Here is a 10,280-nt window from a genome sequence, read left to right on the forward strand (position 1 = left end):
CTGGGAACTGGAAGAACATGGATCTAGTAGGAGTTCATGGGTGGAAGTTTAACTGAACATTCCAGTGCATTTTCAACAGTAGAAGGTTGTAAAAACACCGGTTACAGGTGGACTGGAACACAGCATTAAACCAGTTCACAGACAACTATAACAGAAACTATAAGAATAATATGTAATAAATAAAACTGAAAAAAAAAAAAAAAAATTAACAATATTCAGAACATTAAAGAAATTACCTTTAATGTTTTCTGAAAGACATGTTACTATGTGTTAGAAAAATAAATTTATCTAAACATCTGTCAAATCTGCAGGATTGTGATTTTAAAGTTTATTTTAAACCCTGTTTTTTTATATTGCTATTTTTATGTTTATTTGTGTATTCAATTAATTTATTTTCTTGTTAATTTTTGCATAATTATTATATTATTTTTGCAATTTATTTGTTTGTATTTTGTTTAATTTTTTTTGTTTTATAGTTTTTATTAGGTGTCTATTTTATTGTCTTTTATGTAGGTTTTTCAAATTATTATTATTATTATCAGTATTATTATTGTATTTGTGTTGAGTTTCACAGGGGAAAACATGACGTCAGAGGAAAACCCCGCCACTTGAGTTTGCAATTGGCCTCGCGCGTTTTGTTCTCTCCTTCCGCGCGTCTCTATTTGCTGAGCGGACTTCCTGGTGCGTGTCGTCACAGGTATAAGCCCCGCCCCTGTACGTGCGGCTGCTCCTCATCCTCCATCTTAACAGTTACCGTTTATCTGTTCGGTTACCGACAGAACCGGAAAACGTCACCGAATCCGACACGTGAGGCTTTCAGGTGTTTTAACTCTACCGACCACAGACCGACCGTTAATAAATCCGATCATGCGGAACTGAGAAGCGGTGTAACGGTTGAATCCAGAGCCGTTTTCATGCAGACACACTTTGGGTTTGGATTTTTTTTTTTTTTTTTTTGGTTTGTTTGTTTGTAAAGTCTGTCTGGGGGGGGGGGGGGGTGTTGAACGGGTCACGTGGTCAGTGGTCAGCTCCGGGATGCGCACTCAACCGTGACATCTGAGCCCAACCGGGACTAACGTCACGGACCTCAGCGGTCTGTGAGGAGCCGGAGTGGGCGGGGCCGTTCGTCACAGGAAGACGGCATCAGGTTTTCCTTATTTGGTTCTAAATATGGAGCGTGTGCAAAGATGACGGACAGGATGTTCTGATGTGGAAAGGAACCGTTCCGGGTCCAGACCTCAGGTCAGGACCAGGCCCCAGGTCAGGACCAGGTCTAAGAACCAAACCACCACCAGAACTGACCCAGTCCTTCTGGTATCGACTGTGAATTCAACCCAGATCAGGACCATAACACGTGTCTTCCATCAGGACGTTCACACATTCAATATTTACTGTTTTTTCTTCACTTTCATCGTAGTTCAACTCCGTGTTCAACTTTATTTGTTTATTCGATCAGAAAATGATGTCTGTTCAAAAAGTGTCATTAAATGCAGTGACTTACTGTTTTTCTGTTCAGTCTGGGAACACAAACGGACCCTTTACACCGGAGGGCTTCAGCCACTCACTGACCTTTGACCTCAGACCAGCTGACCTTTGACCTCAGACCCAATGACCTTTGACCTCAGACCAGCTGACCAGTCCTCAGACCAGCTGACCTTTGACTGGCTGACCTTTGACCTCAGACTGAATGACCTTTGGCCTCAGACCAGCAGACCTTTGACCTCTCTGGGTTCTCCTGTTTGGGTTCCACCTGCAGGACGTTCCATCTGATCCTCACACCAGTGATTTTTTTTTTCCTTCTGGGCTTTGACTCTGTTCTTCTTCTGTCATATTTCCTAACTCTAACCCAAACACCTGAACAGATAAACAGGATAAACCCCTCCACACTGTGACCTTCAACTCACATGTTCATCCCAAACTTAAAAACAGAACTCTTCTTCTATAAACTGTGGTTCATTTGGATTCGTTTTCACTGATTTAAAAACAGAACACTTCTTCTCTACACTGCGTTTCATTTGGATCCTTTTTTGGTGAAATCATTCGCTGTGTGTGAACTGGTGCGTGTTGTCGACCTTCAGCTGTTTCTTCCTCTCTGCTTTCACTTCCTGTTACAGATGAGCTGTGATGCATTCAGGGACATCATCTGTTCAATCACACCCAACTGTAATTTATTAAATTTTTTTATTTTGAAGCAGAAACAACAGAAACATGAGCTAAAGTGGAAAATGTACAAAAGAATGTCAAGGTGACAAGAACACGTGTTCCATGTGCGTTACATGTTATCTTCATCCGAATCGTCCTCCTCCTCCAGAGAGTCCTGAAACACACAAATGCACCACAGTCAGCTGACTCACACCTGATGATGTCACGCTTCTGTTGGCGGCCGTCGCCTCTCACCTTGGCGTATTTCTCTGCCTCTTCCCTGACGTCTCGAGGAACCAGTTCGTGACGACCGTTGGTTACTGAAACGAGAGGACGCAGCGTTACCACGGCAACCGCAGACAGGCAGGCATCACTCAAGCAACTGCAGACAGGCAGGCGTCACCATGGCAACCACAGACAGGCAAGCGTCACAGCAGCAACCGGAAACAGGCAGGGGTCGCTGTGGCAACCGGAGACAGGCAGCACGTGTGTTTTTGGTGCAAATCTTCCTTTGACGTGAACGGTGTACGTGTTTCCAAAGTGGAACAGTTTCAGCTAAGCAAAGATATGACCAAGGAAAGAAAAGAAACAAAGGGAAAAAAACTGGAAACTAAACTGTCTGAGAACAGACGGAAAAGGAATTGGAGATTTACAAAACAGAAGCAAACTGAAACTGAACCAGACTGAAACTGAACCAAACTGTACCAGACTGAAACTGAACCAGACTGAAACTGAACCAAACTGAAACTGAACCAAACTGAAACTGAACCAGACTGAACCAAACTGAACCAGACTGAAACTGAACCAGACTGTACCAGACTGAAACTGAACCAGACTGAAACTGAACCAAACTGAAACTGAACCAGACTGAACCAAACTGAACCAGACTGAAACTGAACCAAACTGAAACTGAACCAGAATGAAACTGAACCAGACTTAAACTGAACCAGACTGAAACTGAACTAAACTGAACCAAACTGAAACTGAACCAGACTGAAATTGAACCAGACTGAACGAAAGTGAAACTGAACCAGACTGAAACTGAACCAAACTGAACCTGAACTAAACTGAAACTGAACCAAACTGAACCAGACTGAACCAAACTGAAACTGAACCAGACTGAAAGTTCCAGCTGTGTCTTTGGGGGCGTGGTCAGTGCCAGCAGTGTCTTTGGGGGTGTGGTCAGTGCCAGCTGTGACTTTGGGGGTGTGGTCAGTGCCAGTGTTGTGCTTGGCTATCTCGTACCTTGTCCCACCCAGCTCAGCTCCAGTTCGAAGGCCTTGTCCTTCACCTCGTCGTGGACGATGTAGATACTGAAAACACACACACAAGCGTCACATGCAGGAAACCACACCCACCAGTGTGTTTGACCAAGCCACGCCCACTCACATTTTGGCCACTTCTTTGACCAGTTCTCTGCACGTCATCTCCTTCATCTGGAAAACAAGAAACATTGGCACAGTTTCAGGAATCAGCAAAAACACAAAAGAAGAAAATTAGATGAACAGCATCTATAGGGGTTTGCAAAATTATTCACACTCCTTGAACTTTTCCAAACTAAACAGATTCATGTGTATGAATGGACCAGTCAAAGTCCAGAACTAAATCCAATCCAGAACCTGTGGCAAGATCTGAAAAGTGCCGTTCACAAACGCTCTCCGTCTAATCGGACTGAACTGGAACTGTTTTGCACAGATTTCAGTGTGTAGATGTACAAAGGTGGTCCAGACAAACCCCAAAAGACCTGCAGCTGAAACTGGAGCAAAAGGAGGTTCCACAAAGTACTGACTTAGGGGGGGCTGAAGACTTTTGCACACCGCACTTTTCAGTTTTCTATTTGTAAAAAAAAAAAAAAAATCCTGTACCATATTCTTTTTCCTTCACAGTTGTATACCGCTGTGTGTTGGTCTGTCACATAAAATTCCAATCACATTTATTACCTCCGCCAAGGAGGTTATGTTTTTGCCAGGGTTTGTTTGTCTGTTTGTTTGTCTGTCCGTTAGTGTGCAACATAGCTCAAAAAGTTATGGACAGATTTGGATGAAATTTTCAGGGTTTGTTGGAAATGGGATAAGGAAGAAATGATAAAATTTTGGTGGTGATTGGGGGTGGGGGGGCCCACGGGGGGCGCCACTGATCAGCCTTGGCGGAGGTCTGCGCTCTCCGAGTGCTTCTAGTTTATGTTTGTGGCCGTAACGTGACAAAATGTGGAAAAGTTCAAGGGGTGTGAATACTTTTGCAAACCACTGTACGTTTGCCTTTGAACTCATCACAGAACAAAAGACGTTTAATGACTGACACACGACAGCATCTTAGGAAAACGACACCATGAGATGAGCATCGAGTCAGTCCAGAGAAAAAAAAAACACAATCAGAAAAAAAAACAGCACAATGCACTCAACTCCCATGATGCATTCATTGTCTCCAGGAAACTTCACTCACCTGAAGTTTTTCAATTTCTGTCTTTGCAGCTTGTTTGGCTTTTCCGATGGCGCAGCCCCAGTAACCCTGGAAACGTAGCAACACACAAATGCATCAACACACAAACGCATCAACACAGAAACACATCAACACACGAACGCGTCAACACACGAACGCATCAACACACGAACGCATCATCGCATGAACGCAACAACACACAAAAGCATCATCACACTAGTGCTGCAACATCGAATCCCTGAAGTGGATCCAGATGGGTTTTTCCCAGTCGTCAGTGAATCCTTCAGTCAGTTGTTTGGCTGTTGGTCATGTTCATGCTGAGGCGTGTGTATGTACGCCATGTACCACAGGAAACCCAGAGCCACGTGGCTGAGGTGTCGGATGACGAACACATGATAATGACAGCCCCATTTGGACCAAACCTATGGGACCGTTTATGGAACCAAACTGGAATATGGAGAAAAAAATGGGGAAAATCCCATGGTGCAGGAAGTCTGGTCCAAACAGGGCTGTTGTAACCATGGTAACCAAAAGGTAGAGTGCATGTGGTGGTTCGTAACCATGGTAACCTAACCCTAGTTGAAGGTTGTGTGTGTGTGTGTGTGTGTGTGTGTGGTGGTTCGTAACCATTAGGGTGTCTCAAAAATCGCTTTTGTCTTCAGATCATGGTGTTATTTAAACCAGTTAATCTCCAACATGATAATAGTCCCCCCAAAAAATTTCAGCAAAATCTGTCAACGTTTGAACCCACCACCACCACAAAGTATGAAGGGCCCGTCAAAAAACATTTAAAAAACACCAAAAATGCTATTATTAAATGCATTACCATGCTTAATGGATACTAAACTGCCTAAAGTAAGACATCCATACTGCGTCACATGTGGTACCTGACTGAGTCTCTTGTGGTACTAAGTCTCTTTGATAAAGAAGTACCAATAGAAACCAACGCAGCCATGGCAAGATAACTGCAGTACAGAGAAATGAGGGCTATTGTCTCAGGTGGTGGTGCAGTGGTTAGCACTCATGCTTCACAGTAAGAAGGTCCTGGGTTCGATTTCAACACCAGTCGATGGGGGTGGGACCTTTCTGTGTGGAGTTTGCATGTTCTCCCCGTGTCTGCGTGGGTTCTCTCCGGGTACTCCGGCTTCCTCCCACCATCCAAAGACATGCACTGATAGGTTAATTGGTTAATCTAAATTGCCTATAGGTGTGAATGTGAGAGTGATTGTTTGTCTCTATATGTCAGCCCTGCGATGAACTGTTGATTTGCCCAGGGTGTACCCCGCCTTTACCCCTGGAGCCGGCTCCAAGTGACCCTAGTGAGGACAACGCAGGTTCAGAAAATGAATAAATGTCTTGGAGCTATCTGTTGTTAACGATGCTGCAGAAAGAGGTGTTAAAGACATCCAAGATTATGCCAATGCAGCCATGGATGGTGCCCATAGAGGGAACATCATCTTAGTGTCTGGTTCCCACAGAATCAAGCTACCAGAGTTTCTCAAGAATGAAATGGAAGAGAAACTATAGAGTGAGTAATATCTGAATGAATTGTGAAATGCACATGTATAAAAGTATGTCCAGATTATCAGAACCACGTCATCATTAAAGCCTTTGATTTATACAACCTTAGATCTTGTATTTAGCCTTATTATTTAAGCGTTCAGCTATATTTGTCTTTGGCTAAAACCTGTATTTTGCTGAAAAGGGTGGTTAAGAAAATAGACATTATGTTCAACTAGATTTACTGCTCTGAACTTCTTTCTATTTCAGGTTTTTAGCCTATAATTGAGTTATTTTATCTTAAAATCACCTTATTTTCACCTATATATCACCTGATACAATAACCTATAAAGTTAATATTACAGGGATGCTGTAAAATACCAGATAAAGCAATTTGTAGACACTTAAGACCTCATTATATGTGATTTTCTGGGTTAAAATGAGCGTTTTTGGCGTTCTTTGACAGGCCCTTCATAATTAGAGTGTGTGTGTGTGTGTGGGGGGGGGGTCAAACGTTGATGGATTTTGCTGAAATTTTTTGTGGGGGCTATTATCATGTTGGAGATTAACTGGTTTAAATAACACCGTGATCTGAAGAGAAAAGTGATTTTTGAGATGCCCTAGTAACCATGGTGACCTAACCCTAGTTGATGGTAGTGTGTGTGCGTGTGTTGGTTCGTAACCTCGGTAACCTAAACCTAGTTGAAGGTAGTGTGTGTGTGTGTGTGTGTGTGTGTGTGGTGGTTCATAACCATGGTAACCTAACCCTAGTTGATGGTAGTGTGTGTGTGTGGTGGTTCGTAACCATGGTAACCTTACCCTAGTTGACAGTAGTATGTGTGTGGGGTGGTCCGTAACCATGGTAACCTAACCCCAGTTCCTTGAACCCAGTTCTCACTCCAACACTGGTCAGAACATCTAGACCGGTTTCATCCAGACCTCCAGACTAACAGCACCTGTCAGACCTGGTGAAGACCAGATCTAGTCCAGAACAGGTCTAAGTATTGGGCTAGTGCTGGCTAAGGAAACCCAAAGCCATGATGGGATGTAATCCTCAGTGACTCGTCTACAGACTCGATTACTTTGGTTCAATATTGAGAATTGAATAATTATTAATTAGTTCTTAAAATAACCTACAGATTAATTGATTATTAAAATTGTCATTAGTTGCAGGTCTGCAGCTCACAAACACAGAACAGTGGGTGTCAGGGGTCCAGTCCAGTCCGGTCCACAGATCTGGGGACTCAGACAGTCCATTTTCAGTTCAGTACCATTGGTCTGTCCATGAAACCCCCCACCACCACCACCACCGTGGACAGACCCAGACGTCCACATTAGTCTGTCCTCTGGTACCCCTCTGGGTTTTCCCATGATGCTCCAGTGTTAGTCTGTCCTCTGGTCCCCCCTGGTCCACTCTGGGTTTTCCCATGATGCTCCAGTGTTGGCTGTGACTCACATATGAGATTCCCGATGGGTCGACCATGTAGAGCTGAGCGCCGTCGTCTTTGTCGTAAGAACCCAGAATAAAACTGAGACAAAAACACGGATTTAATAAAACTGACTGATTGGGCAGGTCAGGGGTTTCCATGGTGACGGTGGGACACTGACCTGCAGCCGAACGGCCTCACAGCACTGTACAGCGTGTAGGCGTGGACGTACATGGCCACGCGGTCCGAGAGATGCTGAAAGGACAGGACACAGGAAAGGTCAAAGAGACAGACAGGGGTGTAAACTGTGGTACCGGCGCCACCTATGGCACCAGCGCCACCTGTGGTACCGGCACCGCTGTCAGACAGTGGACAGTTCCGTGGCTTGGTTCCATCGTATCAGTTCCACAGCTCAGTGTTTTGGACCAGCCATATGTTAGTGCATATAGAGGAGTTCTGACAGATGAATCCACTGTGCCGAGGTGCTGCAGATGCTAATGGTTGCGTAGCCTTGCTAACCTGTGGGCCTGTGTCAGCTGTTTGTGAGACTCCTCTGTCTGTGTCATTAGCTCTTCTTCTCAGATCACCACACAGACCGGTTTTTGGATCTGCACAGTTGTGTTGGATTCATCTGTCAGAACTCCTCAAAAAATGCACTAACATATGGATGGTCCAAAACACTGAGCTGTGGAACTGGTACCATGGAACCAAGTCACGGAACCGTCCACTGTCTGACAGTGGACAGACAGGACAAGAGGAGGTCTCTAATTGGACAGACTGGACAAAAGGAGGCCTCTGATTGGACAGACTGGACAACAGGAGGCCTCTGATTGGACAGACTAGATAACAGGAGGCCTCTGATTGGACAGACTGGACAACAGGAGGCCTCTGATTGGACAGACTGGATAACAGGAGGCCTCTGATTGGACAGACTGGACAACAGGAGGCCTCTGATTGGACAGACTGGACAACAGGAGGCCTCTGATTGGACAGACTGGATAACAGGAGGCCTCTGATTGGACAGACTGGATAACAGGAGGCCTCTGATTGGACAGACTGGATAACAGGAGGACTCTGATTGGACAGACTGGACAACAGGAGGCCTCTGATTGGTGGGCCGTACCTTCAGTGGGATGTCGTGTCCATAGTTTGATCTGAAGTTTGATGCCTCTTCTCTGGCGACTTCAGCGAGAGAACGAGCGTCAGCCAAGAGACCGGCAACTGCCTATGGAGACACAGGAAGGACAGAGAGGAGAGAAAGGACAGGGTGGACAGGGAGGACAGAAAGACATCAGACGATGAAGACAGAGAGCAGAACTAAAGTCTCCACAAAGAAACCATCCAAACACAAAAAACAAAATGTCCAACACATGTCCTACAGGTCGGACACACGTCCCATGGGTCAGATGCCAGTGCTGGTAAATCGAACAACATAATCTCTGCAGGATGACTCCACCCAAAGCAGGAGCGAGTCTTAAGAGTGTGGTTACCATGCCAACGTGTCTGTCAATATTAAAGATGCGTTTGTTGGATCCGTCCTCGTACAGTTTAGACAGAACCAGTTTCTCCACCCCGAACACAACGCCGTCTTTACAACGGATCCCGATGGCGGTGCTGACACGAGAACACACACACACACACACAGAATGAAACCCAGGGGCAGGATTGAGCGTGGTGTGTTCAAGGGCATGTGGTGAAACGGAGCTGAAACTGACCTGCTGTTCTCCACGGCCTTCATGGCGTACTCCACCTGGAACACTCGGCCATCAGGGGAGAAGGTGGAGGCCGACAGGTCGTACTGAACACACACACACAGACAGAATATATTGATATATTCATCCAAATATCAGTAGACTGGCCTCACATATAAACTGAACAAATAGTACAAATAAGACCACATGAACAAAAAACAAACCAGTCTAATAATTATTTACCCCAATACAGTCAGTCAACACTGGACTGTTTGTCCAACCGCTGCTAACTTCACCCCGTTAGCATCTGCAGAGTTAGCAAACTCTGCTTCATTAATTTAAAAGCTCTGTGTCAGTGCGACTGTAAAACTCCGAAGGCTTCAATCAGATGGAACACATTTCCATTCCATCCATTAGAACAAACAAATACAATCAAAACCAACAGTACAACTTTGAACTTTCGTTTTCCTTTAGCATGTGTTAGCCTGTGTTAGCATGTCATCCGCTCCTCACTGTGACTCAGCAGGCTAACATGCTAACGGTGAGCTCAGTGGACCGAACGGTGCGGGTGTAAATGGTCGGTAACCGTCTGTGAGTCGAATGTGTTTCCAGTGTTTCCGCCTCCGTCTGATCCGTGAATACTTTCAACCCGAATCTGACACAAACCCTGCGGTAAAAACTCACCCCGGTTCCGATGGAGCTCATCTTCACACTGCGGATCTATGACTGAATGAGAAAAGCACTGGAGCCTGGAGAGGAGTTCAACTGAGGAGGGAGAGGAGGAAGAGCTCCCCCTGGAGGACAGGAGGAGGAGGAGGAGGACAGGACGAGACCCTGTTACCCCCCCGTGACCCCTCTATGACACCCCCGTTACCCTCAGTGACCCCTCTGTTACCCCCGTTACGCTGTTACCCGTTACCCTCTGTGACCCCCCTGTGACCCCATTACCCTCTGTGACCCCGTGACCCTCTATATATGTACATGTACAGAATAGTGTTGCGCTAAATGAGTGTGTCTGTTGTTTGACTTCTGTTTCATTTACATGTGATGTACATGTTTCCATGACAACAGAACTAAGCTG

General features: G+C 45.3%; 1 protein-coding gene across 1 annotated transcript; it reads right to left on the reverse strand.

Annotated features, from left to right (window-relative positions):
• Positions 1-2,162: 2,162 nt before the first annotated feature.
• psma3 (proteasome 20S subunit alpha 3) lies at positions 2,163-10,019 on the reverse strand. The gene is made up of 11 exons (XM_030126754.1): positions 9,884-10,019; positions 9,224-9,306; positions 8,999-9,122; positions 8,632-8,733; positions 7,690-7,763; positions 7,538-7,610; positions 4,585-4,650; positions 3,532-3,578; positions 3,388-3,455; positions 2,398-2,462; positions 2,163-2,317 (listed from the first exon to the last, which is right to left on the reverse strand). The coding sequence occupies exons 1-11, from the start codon at positions 9,902-9,904 to the stop codon at positions 2,273-2,275; spliced, it is 768 nt and encodes a 255-aa protein (XP_029982614.1). The 5' UTR covers positions 9,905-10,019; the 3' UTR covers positions 2,163-2,272.
• Positions 10,020-10,280: the final 261 nt, after the last annotated feature.

Source organism: Sphaeramia orbicularis, chromosome 22 (assembly GCF_902148855.1).
Source record: "Sphaeramia orbicularis chromosome 22, fSphaOr1.1, whole genome shotgun sequence".
In the NCBI taxonomy this organism is placed as follows: Eukaryota; Metazoa; Chordata; class Actinopteri; order Kurtiformes; family Apogonidae; genus Sphaeramia; species Sphaeramia orbicularis.

What these genes read in the sequence shown, in the direction of transcription:
- psma3 (XM_030126754.1), bottom strand. Translation starts at nt 9,904, where the DNA reads ATGAGCTCCATCGGAACCGGG. An exon ending in AAGGCCGTGGAGAACAGCAG is followed by an intron (nt 9,123 to 9,223) that starts GTCAGTTTCAGC and finishes TTCTCGTGTCAG; the next exon opens with CACCGCCATCGGGATCCGTT. An exon ending in GCTGAGCTGGGTGGGACAAG is followed by an intron (nt 2,463 to 3,387) that starts GTACGAGATAGC and finishes CTCTCGTTTCAG; the next exon opens with TAACCAACGGTCGTCACGAA.